Source organism: Mustela putorius, unplaced genomic scaffold (genome assembly GCF_011764305.1).
Source record: "Mustela putorius furo isolate JIRA1106 unplaced genomic scaffold, ASM1176430v1.1 tig00004007_pilon_pilon_pilon, whole genome shotgun sequence".
Classification (NCBI taxonomy): Eukaryota; Metazoa; Chordata; class Mammalia; order Carnivora; family Mustelidae; genus Mustela; species Mustela putorius.
This window is the reverse complement of record NW_025422145.1, coordinates 787,553-811,923: the sequence shown is the minus strand read 5'-3', so window position 1 is coordinate 811,923 and position 24,371 is coordinate 787,553. Positions and strand designations below refer to the sequence as shown.

General features: G+C 41.7%; 1 protein-coding gene across 2 annotated transcripts in view; it reads left to right on the top strand.

Annotated features, from left to right (window-relative positions):
• The window catches only part of IQCK (IQ motif containing K), a 120,230-nt gene that overhangs the window by 15,986 nt on the left and 79,873 nt on the right, over window positions 1-24,371 (top strand). For both annotated transcript variants that reach the window (XR_006604335.1, XM_004750279.3), the window contains exons 5-6: window positions 13,038-13,090; window positions 13,227-13,304. Coding sequence is in view for 1 of the 2 variants with exons in the window: in XM_004750279.3 (XP_004750336.1) it covers window positions 13,038-13,090; window positions 13,227-13,304 (131 nt within the window). In the remaining variant the exon portion in view is untranslated. The remainder of the gene's footprint in view (window positions 1-13,037; window positions 13,091-13,226; window positions 13,305-24,371) is intronic.

The window sequence follows — 24,371 nt, the reverse complement described above, 5'->3', positions numbered from 1 at the left end:
GGAAAGGAAGCCAGAATGGAGGGAGCAGAGCACACGAATGAGCTGGGAGGTGACGTGGCCAAGGTTGCTCTGTAGTGGCCACATCGTATAGGCCAGTAAAGAGTGTGAGTTTTATTTTAGGAGCGGTGGGAACTCATCACAGCAGTGGTTCTCCACCTTACTGGGCCCAGTACCCCCTTGTCGTACTTTATAGAGCCCTCTTCGGGTCCTGAAAGGAAATGCTTAGATAATATTTACTACCTACTTAACAGTTACCTGATTGCTGTGTTGTTGTATCATAAACAACCTGGAAACTTTACAGCTAAAACAGTGATTTATTATTTCTGTGGGCTGACTGTTCTCTTGGTCTCACCTCCACTCACTCAGGGGACTGCTTTCAGCAGGTGACTGGGCAGGGCTGGGAGGTCCAAGCTGGCCTCAGACACAGGGTTGGAGCCTGGGTGCTTGCTGGCTAGCCACATGCCTCTCATCCTCTAGTAGGCCAGCCGTGCTCCTGTACAGCCTGGTGGTTTGGGGACAGTGTTGCAAGAGGGCAAAGGCAGAAGTGTGACGCCGAGGCTCTGGAACTCCAACAGCATCCCTTCTACCACATTCTGTGGGTCAAAGCAAAGTGCCACCCAGGTGCCCTGGAAGTCATGTGTGTGTGTGTGTGTGTGTGTGTGTGTGTATGTATAATTGGTACTACCCATCTGGAGAAAAATTCGGCAAAACCTAGTAAAATTGAAAATATACTCTATGACATAAAAATTTCCCTTCTAAATCTGAACTATGGCTAGAAAAACTCAGTCTTTGTAATAAGAAGCTCTGAAGAAGAACATTAAATGCAACATTGGTTAAAATATAAAGAAATGGAAATGACCTTAAAGTCCATTAACAGGACACTGTATAAATAAACTTAAAAAAAAAAAACAGCTTTACTGGGGTGTCTGGGTGGCTCAGCGGCTTAAAGCCTCTGCCTTCGGCTCAGGTCTTGATCTCAGGGTCCTGGGATTGAGCCCCACATTGGGCTCTCTGCTCTACAGGGAACCTGCTTCCTTCTCTCTCTCTGCCTGCCTCTCTGCCTACTTGTGATCTCTGGCAAATAAATAAATAAAATCTTAAAAAAAAAAATTAAAAAAAAACAAAAACAAAAACAGCTTTACTGGGGTGCCTGGGTGGCTCAGTTGGTTCAGCATCTGCCTTTGGCTTCGATCATGATTCTAGGTCCTGGATTGAGCCCCGTGTTGTGCTCCAGGGACTCATCAGGGAACTTGCTTCTCCTTCCCCTTCTGCTTTGCCACCCCAGCTTGGGCTCCCTCTCTCTTTCTCTCTGCTATCTCTCTCTCAAATAAATAAATAAAATCTAAAAAAACCACCCAGGCTTTATTGAAGTATAATTTAGATACCATAAAATCCTTTCATTTCACCCAAGCGTCCATCATGAATGAATGGATTTTTAAAATGTGGTATATCCATGCAATGGAATACTATTCAGCCTTTAAAAGGAAGGAGCTCTTCTTGTCCTATGCTACCACATGAATGTACCTTGTGGACGTTATCCTAGTGAAATAAGCCAGCCACACACACACACACACACACACACACACACAACATGGGTTCAGATACAAAGTATGATTTATTTGTATGATTCCGCTCACATGAGAGGTACCTAGAGTGGTCAGATTTGGAGACAGAAAGGGGCATATGGTTGCCAGGGCCTGTGGGGAGGAGGGAATGGAAGTTGTTGTTTAATGGGTAGAGTTTCAGTTTTGCAAGATGAGAGAAATTCTGGAGATGGGTTACACAATGTGAATGTGTTTAACACATCTGACCTACAGCTAAAAAATTGTTAGGATGATATTATGTATATTTTACCACAATTTAAACAAGCAATTTTTCCACTCATTTTAACTGGAGCAAATTTATAGAGTTATGCAGCCATCACCATAATCTAATTTTAGAACATTTCCATATCCCCTCCCCCAAATCTTATTTCTGGTCACTCTTCACTTCCACCCCTAACCCCAGGCAGCAGCTAACCTACTTTTTATCTCCATAGATTTTCTGGACATTTCCTATAACTAGAATCACATAATAGATGGTCTTTTGTATTGGGCTTATTTCACGTCATACAGTGTTGGAGAGGTTCATCTCTGCTATGGCTTCGATCAGCACTTCATCTTTATTGCTGCATGGTATTCAATGGTATGGATATACCACATTTTGTTTGGGGTTGTTGTCCTTTTTGGCTATTATGAGTAATGCTTCTATGAACGTTTGCATATAAATATTATATGGACATATATTTTCATTTCTCGTAGATATTGAGTAGAGGAAACTGAGTTTTTACCTGACCTTGTTATGTTTGAGTGAATATTATAGCATTGAAGTGGGTCCAGACAACAGATCCCAATTTCACATTTTGGAATTTAATACCTAAATATGAAATATGGCTCCAAGGTAAGGGCTATTTCTTAATCATCTACTAAGCAATTAATCAGTGGTGACTGATGGCATTCATTTATAGAGTACTTCCTATATGCCAGGCATTATTTCACATTGCAATCTTATTTAATCATCACAGCAACCCTTGGAATGGGTGGTTTTACTGCCCCCATTTTGTGGGTTAGGAAACAGAGGCTCAAGGAGTAACCCCATTCACAAGGTCACTCAGAGGAAGAGCCAGGGTTGGAGCCCAGGAGTCTGGCTTCCAACCTAGGCACTTAGTCCTACAGTAGCAATGCCCCCTAAGCTGAGGTTTCAGTGACCTATGGTCACACGTGTTCCAGAAGCAAGTGATGTTCCTTCTAATGGTCATCAGAAGGTCAATAGTAGCCTTACACCCCTCCCTCATTCACCTCATTTCATCTTGTAACACAGACGTTTCATCATTTCACATCACTAGAGGAAGAAGGGTGAGTACAGGACAATAAGATATTCTGAGGCATACGGGCGCCTGGGTGGCTCAGTGGGTTAAGCCTCTGCCCTCGGCTCAGGTCATGATCTCAGGTTCCTAAGATCGAGTCCCATATCAGGCTCTCTCCTCTGCAGGGATCCTGCTTCCTCTTCTCTCTCTCTGTCTGTCTATCTGCCTACTTGTGATCTCTCTCTGTCAAATAAATAAATTCTTTAAAAAAACAAAGATATTCTGGGGCATAGAGAGACCACATTCACATGACTTTTATTTCAGCATATTGTTTCAGCATATTGTTATAATTGTTGTTGTCTTACTGTGCCCAAGTTACAAATTAAATTTATCATAGGTATGTATTTATAGGAAAAATATAGTACATGCAGAGTTCAGTACTGTCCACAGCTTCAGGCATCCACTGGGGTTTTGGAACCTACCCCCTGGATAAGGGGGGCCTGCTGTATGTCAATAACTCTGTTAGTGTTGAAAATACTTCCCTTTGAGGCTCTTGGAATTGCTGTCAGATCCAGTTTGTAAACCATGCAAGAAAATCTTATTATAACTTTATAGTCATGCTTCTTTTCTTTCTTCCTTTTAACAATGGCAGCATTGATCACTTCATTCCCAAACTTGGCTAGGAGTTGCTTTTGTTTCTAAAAATCAAAGTCATCCTCAAAAGACAAGACTTTAAAAAGAAAGTCAACAGGCTCTGACCTGAGGGTGACCCCATGGTTGTCTTACAATATAAAGGGCAGTGGCTTTGTGACAGCATTTTCCTTTTCTGCTCTGAAGCTTTGTCCTCTGGCTTTCAGGGGCATGGCTTTTTGCCAGGTGGCTGTGGTAGCATTCTTGACGGGCTGCTACTTGGGGAGAACATGACCATTTGGCCATAAATTGCATTTCACTTATTAGTCATGGCATCAGTTAACGTTTGCTATGTAACAAAGTACCTCAAAAGTTAGGGCTTAAAACAACAATTTATTTAGTTCACTCTCCTACAAGGCAGTAATTTGGGCTGGGCTCAGCTGGGAGATTCTTCTGGCCTTGACTGGGCTTGTTCACGTGTTTGTGGGTAACTACCAGACAGGCTGGGTACCAGCTAGTCTGGGATGGCCTTAGCTGGGATGCATCATCTCTGCTCGACTTGTTCTCTTAGCTTCCATCAGATGAACCCTGGATTGTTCACATTGTAGCCGGGCAGGGGTGTGAGGATTCAAATAGAAGTTCTCAAGCCCTCTTGAGCCTGAGGCTTGGAACTGGCACACTGTTACTTTCATGGCATTATATTGGCCAAAGCAAGTCACAAGTCCAGCTTGGATTCAAGGACTAAGGAAATAGCCTCCACCTCTTAATGGGAAGATCTATAAAGCTACCCCACAGAGGGTGTGGATCCAGGGAGGGGTAAAGACCAGTGACCCTTTTTGTAATTTACCTCATATGTTGTATTAGAAATAGTATGGATCTGACAGCAGGTGACAGGTTTGACTTCTGGCTCTAGCCTAGTGACTTCAGGGAAGCTGCTTGTTTCCAACTCCCTCCTCTCCTCATTTGTAAAGAACAGGTGGAATTATTGAGAGAGTTAAATAAGGCAAGGTGTGGAAGAGCAAACCCCAGAGTCCAGCCGGGTTCAAATTCATACTCTTCCATCTATGAGTAAAGAACTTTGGGCAAGGTATTTAACCTTTCTGGGTCCCTGTTTCCTAATCTGTAAAATGGGAATAATAGTAACAATAACAATAGCAATAATAATAATGTGTAGCTGCCATGAGGATAAATGAGTTCAGTAAAATTTAAAAGAGTGCCTGGCATAGAGAAAACAGTACACATTAGCTGTTGTGAACACGATTAACATAATGCCTGGGAAACAGCGAATCTGCAACAGAAATGTTACTCCCCAGGGTCCCAACCGGGTGACCCATTGTTGCTTGAGTAAATGGAAGGTGGCATCCTTGTTACTAATTTCTGGGTATTACAGATGGCCAAGGATGGACTTTCCTCATCATGCTAAAAATACTAGGGCCTTTTAAACATAATATATATTTGTAAAAATCTAAACATAACTCTTGGAAATAATATGGTGAGCTCAGAACCTGAGAATGCAGTATGAAAGCCCTCCAAGGCTGACGAAGCTGCTAGAATCACTGCCACGGTGACCAAGAAAGAAAGGAAGACAGCTAGTGTCCCAAACTTCTCTTGAGAATTAATGTCTAAAGGACTGGGAGCCATTTTTTAAAAAATGAAAAAAAAGATTCAATTGATTCTTTTTTTAAAAGAACCAACCTTAGGAGTGCCCTGGGTGGCTCAGTTGTTAGGCATTTGCCTTCAGCTCAGGTCATGATCCCAGGGTCTTGGGATCAAGCCCTGCATTGGGCTCCCTACTTAGTGGGGAGCCTGCTTCTCCCTCTCCTGCTCCCCCTGCTTGTGTTCCCTCTTTCCCTCTCTCTCTGTCAAATAAATAAATAAATAAAATCTTTTTAAAAAATTAAAACTATATAAAAGGACCTCCTTAAAATGAGTCATTGACCCTCTTGGTTGTTTTGAGAGCCGCAATTTCTCCTGTTACTTTTGAGGAACAAGAAACCTCAAATCATAAACTAATAACTGATCCAACAGTTGTTTAAACTGTTAATGCCTTAGAATAATAAAAGGGTTACCCAGGAAGTAGGTGAAACAGAGCTTTCTTGAAAATCACATGTCTGTGTCCCAAATCAAGAACTATGGATTTTTCCATATTTCTGCACGAAAGATCATCTATCAATGATTGACAGTGTTCTAAAGCAGAGGCCGGCAAACTACGGCCTATGGGGCCAGCTGCCTATTTTTGTAAAACAAGTTTTATTGGAATTCAGCCCCACTCATTCCTTTAAAGATTGTCTATGGCCACTTTTGTACTTTTGTACTTTTTCAGTAGAGCTAAGTTGAATAGTTGTGACACAAGTCTAATATGTACACCTGCCTCTTTAAGAAGAAGTTTGCCGACCCCTGTTCTGAAAACCTGGAACTACCCAGATTTTTGTAGTAGTACCTGCTGATCTTATGTGGGAGGTAGGGGAAGGAAAGCATCATGAATAAGCGTCGAGTTTAGAGCTGTGCTCACCTGAATTTAGGGCCCAGTTCTACCTCTTTCTAGATATGTGACTTTGGACTTTGCTAGCATTGGAACCTTGTGATTTTAATCTTCCTAAGCCTCAGTTTCCTCCTCCATAAAATGGAAGTAATGATAATGGTTATGGTTAGTAGTAATAAGAGAGTTTATCAGAATTAAATAAGATAAGGCATTTAAAATGTTTAGCTCAGTGACTGGCATAGCTACAGTGAAAAGAAGCAATAACATAAGAACAAAATTAAGTTGGAGAAAGTTTCCTTAGGCTTGGAATAGAAGACTAAGACTGAGGGCAGTAGGTAAGGAAGAGGAGGGTTGAGACTGCCCTGCGGGGAGTAAAAGGCTGGTGGGAGATTAGACTCGGCCATGTGGAGGGCTCTGACAGAACACAATGCTGAAGGGTACGGTAGGGGTGCTGGAGTCACACATGTGGGCTCGAATCTCCCCCTCCAACTTGTGTTAGTTCTGGGCTCCTGGGAAGATTCCTTAAACCATGAGCCTCAGTTTTCTTATCTGTTAAATGGGGAGGGTAATAATCCTAGTACCCACCTCACCAGGGCTTCTGAGAGGATTGAATAAGAAGTTGCATGTATAGCACTTAGCACAGGGTGAGTGTTCAGTAAGGGGTAGCCATGGTCTTTCAGGACTGTTTTGAAAGAGGGTTTCAGGAAGGGATGCAGCTGGCAGCAAGAGAGAAAACGGAGAAAACGGGACCAGGCTGACGGTGAAAAATAAATAAATAAATCCTGTTTCAGGCAGGAATGGTGAGCTGGATCAGCAGAGCCTCTGCCAGAAGCTTCCTTTTGCACAGGACTTGACCAATTTTTCCATCTTCTCTGAGCAGAGGGTAGATCTTAAAGAGAGTGCTCTAGATTCCTTGATCTCTTGGAACCTATAAAGCTAGGTTGCAAATAGTTTCGATACTGAGATAGGAGTTTTCATGGGAGTGGAGTCTTCATGAAGACTTGCTTGTCCCTTGTTGAATCTTTGTTGACATTGACCTTCCTGGTCTTTTATTTATGTTATAGTTGCCTTCCCTGGGACCCCTTGGCTGCCCACTGTCTATGTGATTCTGAAGGGGGAAGAGGTCTTAAGGCAGGAAATCAACTGTGCAATTGTTAAGGTAGAACTTCAGCATTTTTCTCAGACTGATGGTTGATTAAAAGGCTACAATACCACTCCTGTTCTGTCATGAATTGGGTTGTATTCCACTGGGGCAAATTAAGTTTGAAACACATAAATAACATCATAAAGATTAGACATTACAGTTGGCTCAATGTTCTTGGTGATCCCCTGACATCGAGCCATGCCTTTGGATTAGCTTAATTGGAACATGAAAGATCAGAACTAAATGAGAATTTAAATGGACTGATATATTGAACAGAGCTGGCTTAGTGGCTCTGTTGTAAACTTCACTTGGGAATTCTTTCCAATGTAACTCTGAAAATATTTTGTGCACTCAGAGTGAGGTTAATAATTTTTGCCATAAGCAGTTTTTGATAAAAGGTTGATATTGTTAGCAGTTAAAAATAGTATGAAGTCAAAAGAGTGTGTTTTAGTTGGCTGTGTTAAGTATGTCAAACTAACTAGTCCCATATCTGCCAGTTTACTCTGAAGGCCAGCCCTCAAAATGGCAGAAAACCCCATTCAAGCTCACTTCAGTGAAAAAGATATTTTGTTTGTTTGTATTTGTACATGCTCTCCCATGAGGTGATCTTCCACAGCTTGATCTGGGGCCCAGATGATGTCTTCATGATGTGGTTGCCTCTCCATCTCTTGATTTTGTTTCTTCTGGCTTGGCTCTACCTTCAAACAGTCCCCACCAGTGACACCAGCCCAGGTCTCATAGACTCAAGTGTACCTGAGAAAGAGAAAGTATCTTCCAGAGTTTCTAATTGAACAGATTCAGGTCTATTACCTACTTTGGAGTCAGTCCTTGGAACCAGGGAATTGAGTGGGCAGTGGGCTGTTGGGCAAAGGGAAGGATCCCTAACCTAATGCACAAAGCTTTAGAACTGGGGAAGGGTAGATCCCCAAAAGGAACTCAGGATCCAGTGACCAAAAGAAGTCAGAAGGGATACTGGGCAGCTATCTTGGCTAGGACTCATTATGCTGCAAATAGCAGAAAACTGCTATTGGTTCAGGGAATTAGACAGTTCTGAGATAGAGAAGGAAGATCACAGGATTGGTTTGATTTAGGAGTTCAGTGAGGTACTCGAGGACTTGGTTCTCTTCTACATCTCTGGTTGGCCTCTTGCAGAATTGGTTTTATCCTCAGGCTAGCTTCCCTCAGAGTGGCAAAACAGCTACTGCTACTGGCCTAGGCTTTGCCCCCACCTACTTCAGCAACAAGGAGAGAATGACCAAGCTCATTTAGAAAAGCAAAGGAAATTATTTCCCAGAAGCCCCAGCACATCTCCTCTCATACCTTATCAGCCTGAAATGGATTGCACACCCATTCTTCATTCAGTGAATCTCTTGGGCCTGGATAAATGTGGACCAGATTGGTTTAGGTCTCAGTGGCAGGTGGGGTGGAGTTATCTGGACTGCCTTATCGGGGTTCACACCAGGAGCTGGAGAGGGGGTTAATCCTCTCTATTCATCACTGCTACAGCCCAGCCGGGATTGGCTGCTGGACATTAAATTAATAAGCACAGTGGGGCCATGGCTTACTCATTTCTTTATCTCTAGTGTTCAATACAGGCTTGGCACATAGTAGGTCCTCAGTAAATGTTTACTGAACAAGACCAAACTGAAATAGTGCACCTTGTGTAATTTGGAAAGAAATCAGGAGTTTTTTGTATGAGTAAAATGATGCCTGAAAATAAAGCTTATCTCAGCTTTGAATATGGATTAAATGCAGAGTCTGGATAGAGGTGATAAGACTTTCCATCTCTTTTCCTATCCTATCCCACGTAGCATAAAATTTTCCCTTTTGCTTTGGTTGCTCATCAAATTCCATTACAATGAAGAATGTTGTAAACAAAAGTTAGTATCAGGAAATTATTTCTAACTCCTGGTAAGTCATTCGATGATCTCATGACACTAAAATTTGCCACTGTGAATAATTCAGTAAAACAGAATCTTCTATTTCTTCTTAGAGTCCTTACCACCTAATGATCATTTATTGTAATTTTTTATTTTTTGAGCAAAACATCCAAATATCTTTTAAAGAGTGCAAGGGCTTTGGTCAGTGAAGGAAGAAACTCCACTTCCTGGCCTTGACTAATAAGGGAGTTAGAAATACCATCAGCTTTTGTTTGAAAAAGTTTTCTAAGGAATGGAAAAAAATAGATTCTCACAGGAAAGGTGTGGTAGAATTATTTTAGCATTACTCCTTTTAATTAAGAACACTTTTAGAAATGACCACATGACCTCTGCTAAAAGTCTTGGTCAATACTTTGTGTGATGAGTACATATTTTTAGGTTCTTTTGAGAAGTATTGTTTTTCTCTAATGAAATTCTGATGCACTGGGGGGAAAACTGGACTTCTGTTTGAAGTTTGCTTTGATAAATATTTTGGCCTCTGGTTATCATCCAAGTATGTACTCATTTCTAGCTTGAGTTATTTACTGCTTTTGTCATGTCTGGGGGGGTTCTCTAGCATGTGGCACTTTACTGTGGAGAATACCTGTGTGGGAAAGGAGGCTGTGACATTCTAGGTGCATGCCATACCCACAGTCTTAACTCAGTCCTCTATGCCTGCCTTGTCCACCTCCCCATCAACCTGGATGCAAATGATAGAGCCAGGATATAGCCAAGTGGCTATAAAATGATCTGATACAATTGCTCTGCCCAGTAGGGATGGCCTATCCTGAATTGTACCTTACCAACCCAATCAGATTCTTCCTCCTGGGGAGTAGCGATGACAAAGGGCTTAGTCCCACACAGATCAAGAATGAGAATTGTTGAGCCACAAAGCTACTGATGGACGAAGCTATTGTGGTTAGCTAGAAATTGTGCCCCGAACAGCCACGGACATTGGTTACTTCTCCCTGAGACCTGCCCCCAGTCAGAGGAATTCTCATTTTCCTTCCACTCCTCTTACCTTTACAGTAACCCCCTGTGCCAGATAGAATATTTAAGTGTTCACAGATGTTTGTGGGCTCCTGTAACGGAAAGACCATGTGACTGCTTTGGTCAAAGCAATGTATGGACGTGACATATGTCATTTCTAAACTCACACTCTAAGAGTCAAAGCATGGTTCGCCATAGTCTTTTCACTTGATAACTAGTGATATTTCAGAGAGAGTAAAGACAACATGGAGCAGTTATTGATTGAAATGTTCATGTAACATGAGTCAGAAATAAACCATGGATGATAAAAGCTTCTCAGATAGCAAAATCTATCCTTAACTGATTTGTCAAAAACAAACAAACAAAAAACAAAACCTAGTAACCAAAGTAACCTGAACATATTTCTATCCCTTGCAAACCCAGAGTTTCAACGAACACAATGTCATAGCAAGCCACACTTCAATTCACAAACCTCATAGCAGGTGCTTTTGACATTTCTGGGGTGGAAATACATTCATTACCTGATGCAGATTCAGTGCCTGTCCAGTGCTAGAAGTTTCTCTCCCCAGTCTCTGCACCTCCAGTCTGTCTCCTGTACGCATACTCTGCATGACCCCTGGATTGAATCTGTCTTTTCTCCCTGTTGGGTTTCAGCCTTTTATGATGATGTTCTCCCCCGCCAACCCCTCCCTGAACTTTAGTACAAAATTTCTCCAGCATAGAGAACAACTAAAAGACTTGCAGAGGGAACACCCACATATTTACCACCTTGATTCTATAGTTACCATGTTGCTTTATTCGTTTGGTTGCATATCTGTCCACCAATCCATTGGTCCATCCCGCTATCCATCTACCTTGTTTTTTGGATGCATTTTAAAGTAAGCTGCCAACTCATGATGACATTGATGATGCCTTTTCCCTTGACATTTAGTCTTTTTCCTTTTAATTCTGGATTTTTAAAAATTGCTTTTTAACCTTGAGGTTGTCTTAACTGTTTCTTCTGCCTGCCCAACCTTGGACATACTCATCCTTGAACAATCGTGAATTCAGTGTATTTGTCCACCTTACGTAAACCCTGGGTGCCCACACTTTCTTAATCTCGCTCCTTAATTTTTCTCTTGGTTACTTCCTCTCTTATCTCTTCACTCACCACAACTTTTCATTTGCTTTCCCTTCTCTCTTTCAGCTCCCCGGCAGATAATTTTTAAACTAAACAACAGCTGAACAATATCCCCACTGTTCCAAGTGTCTGAGTATGCACGGCACGTCCACACTTGCCCAGAACAGAAGGAAAACACAATTTCTTCCATTTTATTTCTTTGCATCAAAAGTGATTAAATCTGTCTGCATGACCTTCATACATCAGACCATTTGGCTATTTTAAAAGTCCATTTAATAGAGTAAGTCAAGCTGCATTCCCTTGGTAGAAAGAATCTTTACCACCAAACGGCGCGGTAAATGCCAAGGGAACAATGCATCTTTTGTAGGACGGGAGAGAGAGACATTGCCATCTTACAATTGCTGAATTGTTTAAATTATTATATGGCAGTTCATGCTAGATACATATTTGCATTGTTGTACAAGTATTTTCTTATTTTGGTTAAAGATGACTCTTTGAAGGGATAACCTACTCTTGCAAGGCAGGCTTAGAAAACCCCATTCCATGGGCTGGGACATTTAATTTTATTACCCTGGCCAGGAGTATTTCAATTTTTTAATAAAAGGCTATCAGCAAGAAGGTAAAAGGCTGCAAACAATCTCCAGTAACTCAGACACCACCATATTTTATTTACTAACAGCTATAATAAAGCTTTCAGTAAAAAATATTAAGCGAAGCTTTCCTTTTTGGTGAGAATCAATTTCATAACCATCTTTTCAAGCTCATCTAGGATTATAAAGCTGAGTTGGCTGTTTTGAAGTGAAGGGGGAAAAATAGGAAAAAAGTAGGAAAATTTTCATGATAAAATATTATGAGAAGAAAATGAAGAGAAATTGTCCAGAATTATATCATTAATTTCTATTTTAAAAAATCAGAATTCTTAAAAATGGGTTCTTTCTTGGCATCTAGAAGGACAAATGGGGATTAGCGGATTAGAGAAGAAAGGAATAGGAGTTAAAACTCTTCCTGTTGTAAGCAATAAACAACCGAATGCAAACTGGCTTAATTTAAAAAAATATGTTCGTGGGGTGCCTGGGTGGCCGAGTCATTGAGTGTCTGCCTTTGGCTCAGGTCATGATCCCAGTGTCCTGGGATCGAGCCCCACATCTGGCTCCCTGCTCTGCCGGAAGCCTGCTTTCCCTCTCCTGCTCCCCCTGCTCGTGTTCCTGCTCTCACTGTTTCTCTCTCACTGTCAAATAAATAAATAAAATCTTAAAAGATATATATATATATATGTGTGTGTGTGTGTATACACACACACACACACATATATTTGCTCATATACCAGAGGACATGAGCCAGGGGATTTGGGCTTTGTATATAGCTGGATCCAGGATCTAGTACAGTGTTGTTAGGAATCTGCCATTGGTGGTCTAGCCAGCAGCATCTCCCTTCTTCCTTGCTAACAGAACCCAAAATTTATTCATTTTCTCTAGAGTTGCTGTGTCCTTCAGGGATGACTGGGCGAGGACCCCAGTGCAGGGCTCAATCCCACAACCCTGAGATCATAACCTGAGCCGAAATCAAGAGTCGGATGCTGAGCCACCCAGGTGCTCTTCAAGGTCTAGATTTAAATAAAATCCTTCTGTGATCATTCCAAAAGCATGTAGTTGCCTCCTACTGTGTGCACTATCTTTTATTAGTGCCTGCTGTCAGAAAATAGGCTTGTCCAAAGACGACTAGAGAAATATCCTCAGAAGTCTTTGCATCACCCCAAGTTACTATTTGTTGATATACTTATAAACCTCATAAAAGACTTGTGCCTATTTCCCTAACACAAAAAAGCAATTTTCCCCTCCTCCTTTGTCCTACTCAGACATGTGGACAAAGAGTATAATTTAATTCTCTCTTCTCTCTCTTCTCTTTAGAGAAAAAGAACCAAATTCATTGCCTGTGATTTTCTGACTGAGTGGTTATACAAGTAAGTTTTGCTTGTCTTCAAATATTCAATGACCCTAAGGGTTCAATAGTGTTAATTTGCAGACAAAATAGCAACAATTGACTTGAATTTTTGCTTACTGTTTTCTTGTCCACCAAACATATGGCATCGTTACCAGTCAAAATCCAAAGAGGATGGGGTCGGCTTTCACAGAATTCTTCTCCATTCCCTTTGTGGACCAGTGGCTGAAGCATCAGTAAGTACCAATACAATGCCTCAAATAATTTCTCCTATTTTAAGATTGTGTTAATGATCATTTTCTCCAATCCAGCTAATCCATGTAACTCACCCAGGACTCCAGGTCAATTATATTTGTGGCTCTTATCTCTGGTTATTTTCAGTCTAGGTTAAGAACATCCTACCCATGTGGTGATTATTCAAAAAAGCACTTCAAAAATAAAGCAGAAAACTTAAAAAAAATTTTATTCTAAGTAATTCATCTCTCCGTATTCTCTCCTTCCCTCTTCTTCTCTTCCCTCCCTCCCCACCCCCTCTCAAGGTTATTGTGTCTCAAGAAATATGACCAAACTTTTCTAAACATTAATTTTTAGTTAATTTTTAGTTACCCATCAATTCTACATTTAAAATATTAGAGCATGACAGATGCACTTAAAACTGTCTTTGACCATCATTCTAATATGACTCTTCTCTCCTCACAAACGTAATCAGTTTAGTCTATAGTGCATCCTTGCAGAGCTCATATAATTGGTGGTTAATGTAAAATTAGATTATATCATAAAAAATTAGTAGTATTATTTGCTGTAAGTGAATTTCCATCAATATAATGATGATGATGAGAAATAACATTTATTGAATGTTTATGTCATTGTTTTCAGCATTTAACACTAATGAACTAACTTGATCCTCATAACGATGCTATTACCAGCCCTATTTTGCAGATGAGGAAATAGATGCATTATTCTGCAACTTGCTTTTATTTGACTCAAATATATGCTTTGGAGATCTAGCCCTGTTGATTCAGTTACATCTCGTTCATGCCTTTGATGGTGTTGCAATATATTTCATTTCTAGATTTGCATAATACACTCATTCTTACAATAAATATTTATTGAGTACTACAGTGTGCCAAACATCATACTAGATGCTGGAGGTAAAGCAGTAAACAAAGTAGCCCCAAATCCCTGCCTTAATGGAGTTTATATCCTAGTGGGGGATGCCAGACAATAAGTAAATAATTAAATGCTGCAGGGAAAAATAAAGCAGTGAGGTGGGGATACAGAGTATTTGAGGGGGCTTAATTTTTGCATAGAGTGGTCAAGAAAGATCTCACTGGGAAGATGACATTTAAGCAATGGTCTACTATTTTAAGCCATAGGTGGAAGAAAGATAGCTCACTTAAGAGAAAATGATATATATTTAACCTGTTGTTTTGAAATGTTTTCATGCCAGCCCTTTGCAAGAACAATTTCAGGAAACTGAGGCATTAGAAAATTAAGTGAGCCTCAAAAAACCCTACATTATACTGAGCAAAAAGACCTTAAATTAGGCCCTTAACCCTCAAATGTCACATTTTTTTACTTGAATTGCCCTTCTAGAGAATACCAAGTTGAGTAGACGCTTCACTTTCTTAATTTTGAGAATTAAATGTACCCCAGGTATTACCAGTGTTTTTTAAGAGGGTTTTTTTTTTTTTGTTTTTGTTTTTGTTTTTTTTAAGTAATCTCCACACCCAACACTAGGCTTGAACTCGTAACCCTGAGATCAAGAGTTACATGCTCTATCAACTGAGCCAGCCAGGTGCCCCATTACCAGTTTTTTTTAAAAATCTGAGAGTAGCTACACATTGAAGGAGAATGATATTGGAAAACCTTGTTTTTTAATTCAGCTTCTAAACCTGTGCCTAATTTTGCCCACTGTGAAAATGGAAGACCCATAATGTATTGAGTATAAGTGACTAATAAGTGGAAGATTTGCATGTTTTTTTAAAAAAGACTATTTATTTGACAGAGAGAGATCACAAGTTGGCAGAGAGGCAGGCAGAGAGAGAGGGGGGAAGCAGGCTCCAGGCTGAGCAGAGAGCTTGATGCAGGGCTCGATCCCAGGACCCTGGGATCATGACCTAAGCCGAAGGCAGAGGCTTTAACCCACTGAGCCATCGGGTGCCCCTGCATGTTTTTCTAAGACCAGGTTTTTTCAATATCATTCTGTTGCTTTGCCTTGAAAATGAAACATTTTCCTACTTCTAAGACCCAGTGACAAAGAATCTTAAAGATATAAGAACTTCTCTAAAGAAGAGTCCTCTCAAATCCCCAGTTACTTATTATACAAATCTTAATTTAAAATGGTTGCTAACTTCTGCTGGCAGTGCATATAAGTATACTGAGAAGTAGCCAAAGCAATCATTTCACTTTAACTCTGCAAGAACAAAAGCATAAGAGCTCTCACCTTAACTGGCATTTGTACTCTCTATTTCCATAACCTTCCAAAGAGATGCCAAGAAGCATATTAAAACTGTAAATTATATTAATCTAATTTAATGTAATATTTATTGAACACCTACCACGTGCAATGCACAGAGCCTGGTGTTGTAGAATAAATTCAGATGAATCAAATATGGCTCTGGCTCCGGGGTAAGAGAGCCATGTTTACAACCAACTATAGTTCCTGTAGTGAGTGTTGTAATACAGGTGAAAGCACTGAAGGGAATTGGGGAAGCATAAGACCATTCACAGACCCTCCAGACAGGCTTGGAGCCAGCCCAGGTAGGGCAGAGGCCAAGCTGGTTGGTGCCCAGATCTGGTTTTGAGAGGCAAAGACTCAGATACTGTATCCTTCTTGAAGATATTTTTGACCAGATGAGTCAGAGAGATAAGTAAGAATGAGAGTAGGACCTGGAAAAAAATATCTAATCCAGGTTTTTTGAACCTCAGCATGATTGACAATTGGCACCAGAGAATTCTCTGATGTGGGGCTGGCCTGTGCATTCTGGAATTTTCAGCAGATTCTCTGTCCTCTGCCCACCAGATGCCAATAACACCTCCCTAAAGCCATCACCAGCCAAAAAAATCTCCAGACACTAGCAAATGTCAGGGGCATGAGGAGTTGAGCGCAGCAAGGAGCCAACCAAGTAGCCCCTGGTTGAGAACCTCTGACCTAACCCACTGGGTTTCTACCTTGGCTGCACTACAAAGTCATCTGGGGAGCTTTTGCCTGGCTTCACCCAAGACCTGGTAAATGAGACCTATTAATTCAGGGTATAGCCTAGCCATTGTTGTTTGGGGTTATTGTTGTTGCTGTTGTTTTTAATAGCTTCCTGGGTGTTTCTTATATACAGCCAGAGTCAAGACCTCATCCCTACAGCAGAAGACAGGCTGTGTCTAAATAAATAGTATAATTATATTACACAGTATAAATAGTATGCTTGAGGTAATAGTATAATTTAGTCATTCCTCTGCTAAGCACTTTTACACATATTATCTCATTTAATCTTACTGACAACACTAGTATGTAAGTACTAAAGCTGAAAGGAGCTGGGAAGTTTCAAACAAAGTGAGGTAGGTCTTAGGCAAATATGGTGATTGTTGGGGGTGCAATAAATGGTCATTTTAGAGAGGGCTTAAAGGTACAGATTGGAGGAAGATGAATTTTGAGAGAAAACTCCGTCAATGTTTTATAAAGGAAGCAAAATATAAACTAGCACTTCAGGCAGCTTTGGACTGGGGTTAAGAGCTTGAGCTCTGGGGACAGACAAACCAGCATTCAAATCACTAGTCTACCACTTACTTGTCACATGACCCTGGGTGTTTTAGCTTCTATTACCATGTAACAAATTACCCCCAACGTGTAGGGGCTTGAAACAATAAATCCTTATTATCTCACAGTTTCTGTGGATCAGGAAATCAGGTGCAGCTTGGCCGGGTGGTTCTGGTTCAAGGTCTCTCCTTGGCTACAGTCAAGATGTTGCAGGGGCTATAGTCTTCTGAAGCTATGACTGAGCCAGAGGGGTCACTTTCACAATGGCTTCCCCACATGCTGGTGGCTGAAGGCCTCAGTTTTTCTCTACATGGGCTTTCCCATGGGCTGCTGAGTAGCCTCAGGTTGCGGTGATGCCTCTTTCAGGATGAGAGGCTCAACACCAAGAAGGAAGCTGCTGGGCCTTTTGTGATCCGATCTGGAAAGCCAAACACCTGCACTTCAACCACATTCTGTTGGTTAATTAGAAGTGAGTCTCTAAGTACAGCTCAAGTACCACGTTCAAAGGGAGTGTGATTAGGCTCTACCTTTTGAAGAGAGGGTTATCAGACCCTTTGCAGACATATTTTAAAAGCGCCACAGCAGGTCACTCTGTAACCTGGAACCTCCATTTCCTTGTTAGTGAAATGTTTAGTTCAGAAAATTAGAAAGATGCAGTGAAATGGTGCACCTGCAAATGAAATCACGAGCCAGGTCGGCCCGTAGTAACCTGTGGCTTACTAGTGCTACAGATGCCATCAAAGGACTCTGTGGACTTAGGAAGAGAGATACCACAGAAAAGGGTACTCAAGGCCAAAGGCAGAAAAGTGGGAGAAGGCAGGACTTGATCCAGGCACAGAAAACCAGCATGGCTGGCTCATAGAGCATGTGAAGATACAGGGATGGGATATAGGAGATAAGGCTGGAGGGGAGTTAGGGGCTGGATTTTGGTTTTCAGTAAAACCATGAGGTTTGGGCATTATCCCATAAGCAAGAGAGCATATTAAAAGATTTTGGAGCAGAGGTGTAATGTGAGCAGGCTGTTTTGGCAAGATAACTCCCAAGAATGCAGGGGATATGTGAAACTGGGGAAAACCTGATTACCCTCTTGAACTGGGACAACAGGAATGGAAAAGGAGGTACCTGGGGTAGGTAGAGTGGATGGGCGGTGTGGGATGAGTTTAGGGATAGAGAAGAGATGTGCCTAAAAAGGTGAGATTTGCTGGGCAAATGGGAGGCCCATGATAGAAGAAAAAGACCTTGCCAGCAAAGCAGGCTCAAGGGTAAAGGCGCATTGAGATTGAGGTGCCTCTAGGACATCCGTACCAGGAATATTGGCCTGAAGCTCAGAAGTGGGGTCTGGAGGAAACATTGATTTTGGAATCAGGGTTCCCATGTCAGATGTACAGATCGAGCTGAGATGGACCACAGCTAAACTTTGGGAGTACCCCACAGTTGGTTCCAGAGATGCCTTGAAGGAGGTACTTTCTCTAAGTCATGTGGTTGGCAGTGGTGACCATGGCTAGTCTTCTAGTTGTTTGCAAAGCAAGTCACTGTTTGCACTTAGATTTTGTGTTGACCTGAATGACCAGCAGGGAGGGAGTAGGAATACATTACTTTTCTATTGCTGCTGTAACAAATTACCACAAACTTGGTGGCTTTGATGAAGTTATTTTCTTACAGTTCTGGAGGTCAGAAGCCTGACATGCGTCTCCCTGGGCTAAAATCAAGGTGCAGGCAGGACTGCATTCTTTTCCAGAGGCTCTAGAAGAGTACCCATTTCCTTGCCTTTTGCAGTTTCTAGAGGCTTCCCGTATTGGCTGGTGGTGCCTTCCTCCGTCTTGAAAGCCAGCAGCATTGCCTATCTCTGATCCTGGGTTCTTAGTTACATTTCTCAAACTCTCTTTTGCCTCCCTCTTCAACTGTGAAGGACTCCTCTGATCACATTGGCTCGTCCACCTAATTCAGAATATTTTACCCATCCCAAGGTCTTTAATTTAATCCCATTTGCACAGTCCTTATTGCCATTGTAAAGGTAACATAAGGTTCTAGGAATCATGATGTGGACATGTTAAGGCACCATTGCCTACCTATTGGACAATATGAGAAAATTGAAAGTCCCTCACTCATAGGAATCACCTACATTTTCTTGGGGATCACTGACATTTTGAAATGGTATTATGGGTTTTGCAAAAATGTTACATGCTCAGAGAAAGAAGTAAAAGCAAGCAGAAAGGCTAGAAGAAAAAGGTGCAACTCACGTAATAGTCAGCCTCCCAGATCTAAACATTGTTGACATTTTAGTGGACTTCTTTTCAGAGGCTTCTCTATGCATGCATACACATATATTAGATATAAGAAGATGTATGTCTTGCTCTGAGACCCAAGCTACAAGTGAAAGGAAATTTGAGGTGGAAGGGGAAAAGCTGAGCAAGTTCATGGTCATTCTGCTTGTTCGTGTAGGTGTGGAGGCATCTGCTGAGAGGGAGGCCCAGGCAGGTTCTGGAGGCTTGTGGGGGATGGAAGAGGGGGCCGTAGCAGCTGCCATTGTGAAATTGATAGGGAATCAGCTAGGGATAAATAGGGATGGCCCAGCTGATGGCCTGAATATGGGGTGCATATAAACAGCCTGCTTATGTGATTTATCACCAGCAACCCTCTGCAACCCTGGAACGGGGGTGGAGAAAACAGATGGTTGGGTAAAATCAGAGTTGAAGACTAGCAAAGCTAATATAGTGAAAGATCTAGACTGGGCCTAGGGGATCTTAAATAAAGGGAAAACATGGTTAACTTTTTTTTTTTTTAAGATTTTATTTATTTGACAGAGAGAGATCACAAGCAGGCAGAGAGGCAGGCAGAGAGAGAGGAGGAAGCAGGCTCCCTGCTGAGCAGAGAGCCCGATGCGGGACTCGATCCCAGGACCCTGAGATCATGACCTGAGACGAAGGCAGCTGCTTAACCCACTGAGCCACCCAGGCGCCCCCATGGTTAACTTTTCTAAGAATAGTATCTTAGGTTTTTCTCAAAAACGACCATATTTTTGAAATTCTGTTAAGGAGGGGCACCTGGAAGGCTCAGTCATTAAGTGTCCGCCTTCAGCTCAGGTTATGATCCCAGGTCCTGGGATTGAGCCCCGCGTCAGGCTCCCTGCTACATTGGGGAGCCTGCTTCTCCCTCTGCCTCTGCCTGCTGCTCCGCCTTGTTGTATTCTCTCTCTCTGTCAAGTAAATAAATAAAATCTTTAAAATAAATAAACTTATTAACGATTTAACAACCTATTTTCAGAAAGAGAGAGAAACACTCCATTATGTGTTCACTTTGGAAGTAACAAACATACCAAACTTGGAGATATTAAAATGGGGACCGTAAGGGTCTGTATGGATTTTGAAATTTCAAGTGGTAGATCTTATTTGGATCATGATTCAAAGAAAGAAAAATTAGGAGGCAGCTGATGATGTAAAGAATTATTGTTCTTTTATTTAAGGTATGATAATCATTTCATAGTCATGATTTTAAAAAGTTATTACCTTTTAGAGAAACATGGTACAATATTTATCAATGAAAGATCAAGTGTTATAATGTCTGTGGACAGGGTTGGGGGAGTGACATTCAATAACTGACATGCAGAACAGTATATTTGAAGCTGGCTGACGGTGACTTGGGTTCATTTTTGTTTTCTGTCTCCTTTTTTTGTGTCTTTGAAATTTTCCACGATAAAAAATCAAAAGGAAAAGAAACAATGAGATTTTTCAAAGCTCCTCATGACCGCTTGATTGAATGATGGATGTACCGTGGGCAAGGAGGTATCTTATGACTGGCAGAGTCAAGCGGGAGGGCTGAGAGGTGTTCTCCACTGGAGGTGGCTGGAGTGACAGACAGTGGGGGACACTGAGTTTTCATGTGATCCTGCTGAGAAACTCAAATGGCATGGAAAGAAAATGGCTCTGGGGGCAAGATGAGAGTAGCAGGCGTGGACCAAGTAAGTGGTGCTGGGGAGGCGTTGGTCGCCCTTCCTGACACCTGGCTCTGAAAGTGCATGACTCCCCAACAGTTCCCATACCTCAGCCTCATTTACCCTTCACATCCTCCTTCTGATGCCAAATCCACTTCTCCCCAGCACCAAAGAGAAGGAGGGTTAACATGATCAGACCATGGCTCCAGTAATACTTTTCCTTTTAACAAATACTTTTTGTAGAGCAGGATAAATCTCTTAGGTTTTGCAGGCTACATATGGTTTCTGCTACAATTACTTCAACTCCACCATTGTAGCACGAACGCAATCCTAGGCAGTGCGTGTATAAACAGGGCTGTCTGGATTCCAGTACAACTGTATTTATACAAATAGGTGATGAGTCGGGGCGCCTGAGTGGCTCAGTCGTTAAGTGTCTGCCTTCAACTCCGATCATGATCCAAGGGTCCTGGGATTGAGCCCTACATTGGGCTCCCTGCTTGGTGGGAAGCCTGCTTCTCCCTCTCCCACTCCCCCTGTCTATGTTCCTGCTCTCCCTATCTCTCTGTCAAATAAATAAATAAAATCTAAAAATAAATAAATAAATAGGTGATGGGCCAAATTTGGACCATGGGCTATGGTTTGCTGAGCCCTGTTTTAGATACCGGTAACCTTCTCAAATCCTAGTCTTACATAGGGACTAAAAATACAGGTGTGCCTGGGTGGTTCAGTGGGTTAAAGCCTCTGCCGAAGCTCAGCTCATGATCCTAGGGTCCTGGGATTGAGCCCTGCATCAGGCTTTCTGCTCAGCAGGGAGCCGACTTCCTCCTCTCTCTCTGTCTTCCTCTCTGCCTACTTGTGATCTCTGTCAAATAAATAAATAATCTTTTAAAAAAATGCATGTGAGTAAGTGGGAAAGATGGAAGGATTAGAGGAGGTTAAGCTCAGAATGGGGATTTGGAAAATTGAGATATGATAGTCTTCAGGGACCACCTGTTCTACGATATGGCTGTTCTGTTGAGTGACTGACACAATGGAAGATGGGGTCATGGAATCATGTGGACTGGAAGCCATGGTGTTGGAGGTGTCATCAGTTTGAATACAGAAGCATCTGAGAAGGCCTTTGGGGAATGGGTTGGAGAAGATGACAGCAGGTCACATCCTGGAGCCGTCAGAGGTGGTTTAAGAGTATCCTAGAGGACAAAGTGGCGACTGTGGAAAAGTAGGCTTTAGGAACTTGGGCTCTGGAATCGCATCTCCACCTTACAGACCAAGCTTCACTCTTTCTAGCTGGGCAGAGATGACTTCATCTCTCTGAGCCTTAGTTTTTTCATCTGTAAAATGATCTTTCATCTAAACAAAGCTAATTCTTTATCCGAGAGGAATTCTGGTGCAACTATGAAGGGGCTACCATTTTTCCAGTACCGATACGTATACAAACAGCTGTGTTCCAGCTATTCAATGGGAGTTATTTATTTGTTCGTTTATTCATATAATACATATTGAATGCTGAAATATGCTCTAAAATTACAGAGCGAACACATTCACAAGCTTGTTGGCTACTGCTTAGCTGGATAAAAAGAAGCCTTTTTACTCTACACCATGGAAATACAACACAGATAAACACGGTCCTGTCTTCATGGACAGTTTTTGTGTAGAGCTGGATTGTAGTATGCATGTCCTTAATTTATACTCATTCAATGGTATGCTTTTGGGGGAAAGAGAGAGAGAAGGAAATAAGATTTTTGAAAATTCAAGCAGTTCCCCTTGCCATTTCACTCTGGAGGTTCAGCACAAATAGGACACATGACTCAGCTTTTTCCTTAGTTGTTCCCAGTGTTATGTGCCCCTCGTAACATAAGTGGCTCATAAAGCAACTGCTTCCTTCTGTTTGTCTATCTGTATGTCTGTCTGCCTACATAACTACTTGCCAACCAAGCGTTTATGTGGTGTTTACTCAGGTACTATTCTGAACAATTGATAAGTAAGACCTAATTTAACTTGGGTAACAATCCCACAGAGTAGGGAATTTTATACCCCCTTGTATTCGTCAGGCCATGTTAGGCTAGGTTGCAGTTATAAACAACAGTGGAGGGGTGCCTGGGTGGCTCAGAAAGTTAAGCATCTGCCTTCAGCTCAGGTCATGATCCCGGAGTCCCGGGATCGAGTCCTGCATCGGGCTCCCAGCTCTGTCCATGGGGAGACTGCCTCTCCCTCTGACCTTCTCCCCTCTCATATTCTCTCTTACTCGCTCTCCCTCTCAAATCTATTAAAAAATTTAAAAATAAGTAAATAACACTGAAATACTCAATAACAGCTTACTTTGTGCTCGTACAAAGACAGATGCAGGTTGGACAGCCCTTTGGTTTATAGCTATTTAGAATATATGATTTTTGAGGTCACTGAAGCAAAGAAAGAAAAGAAGAGGCACCCTAGTTCTTAACCTTCTCTGTCTAGAATGTTCTTAACCTTCTCGCCTCTCCTCACAGAGCCTGAACCCAAACCAACTTCAAGGGAGGCCAAGATCCCTAAGGGAACACTGGATATTCCACGAATACTAGCTGTCCTGATGACAGCATATTTCGGAGAAAGAAACATGTCACAGAGATAACTTACCTGCCCGAGGTCACAAGCTAGCAAACAAGACGGGATTGAACTCGGGCAGCCTGGGGGCTGATGCCATGCCGTAAAGAATGGTTAACCAGTGACTCAGTGGGTTAAGCCTCTGCTTTTGGCTCAGGTCATAATTTTAGGGTCCTGGGATCGAGCCCCAGATCGGGCTCTCTGCTCATCAGGGAGCCTGCTTTCCCCTCTCTCTCTGCCTGCCTCTCTGTCTGCTTGTGATCTCTCTCTCTGTCAAATAAATAAGTAAAATCTTAAAAAAAAAAAAAAAAAAAAGAATGGTTAACCCATCTGCTCCACTGCCTCTTAGATCACCTGGCACTTAGAGTGATCAGGGCTCAGATTGGGAGGACACCAGCTATGTGACACTAATTGAAAGATGCTATGGGTAATTTAAGGTTTGTTAAGGGGAAATTTTGACTAGATGGGATTTTCATCTTATGTGCTGATTTCAGAGTGCAGCTGCTGTAGAAGATAGTACTCTGTATATTATGTGTGTGTTAGCATTTATTGCTTCAGAGAACCCTGTCTACTAGCCTGGGGAGCCATCTAAAATGTGAGCATGGCTCTATTTTAATGTTCTTGGTAAGACAAATTCTACCAGGCCCAGATGTCCGTGTTGCTTGATGTCCTTATACTGCCAGATCACAGCTGGTAGGTTAGGGTCATTTGCCATAGATGGCTGCCAGTCTCTTTTCACATAAATGGGGGGCCCTTCTCCTATAGGTTCCCCGTAATTTAGCATATTCTTCACTCTGTCCATCCTTTCTCAGTTATCCATTTCTTTTCTGTGATTTTATTCTTTAAATAACTATATTTTATGTAGTTATTTTATATAGACATTGGCAACCCTTAAAATTTTTTCTTAGATTTATAAAAATAAGATTTATCACATACAAAATAAGCATGTTTATTAAATAAACTATAGAGTGGAACGGAAAGGTTTAAAATCAAGGATAATCATAGAATTAAATAACTCTAGACCTAAAAATCTTTCGA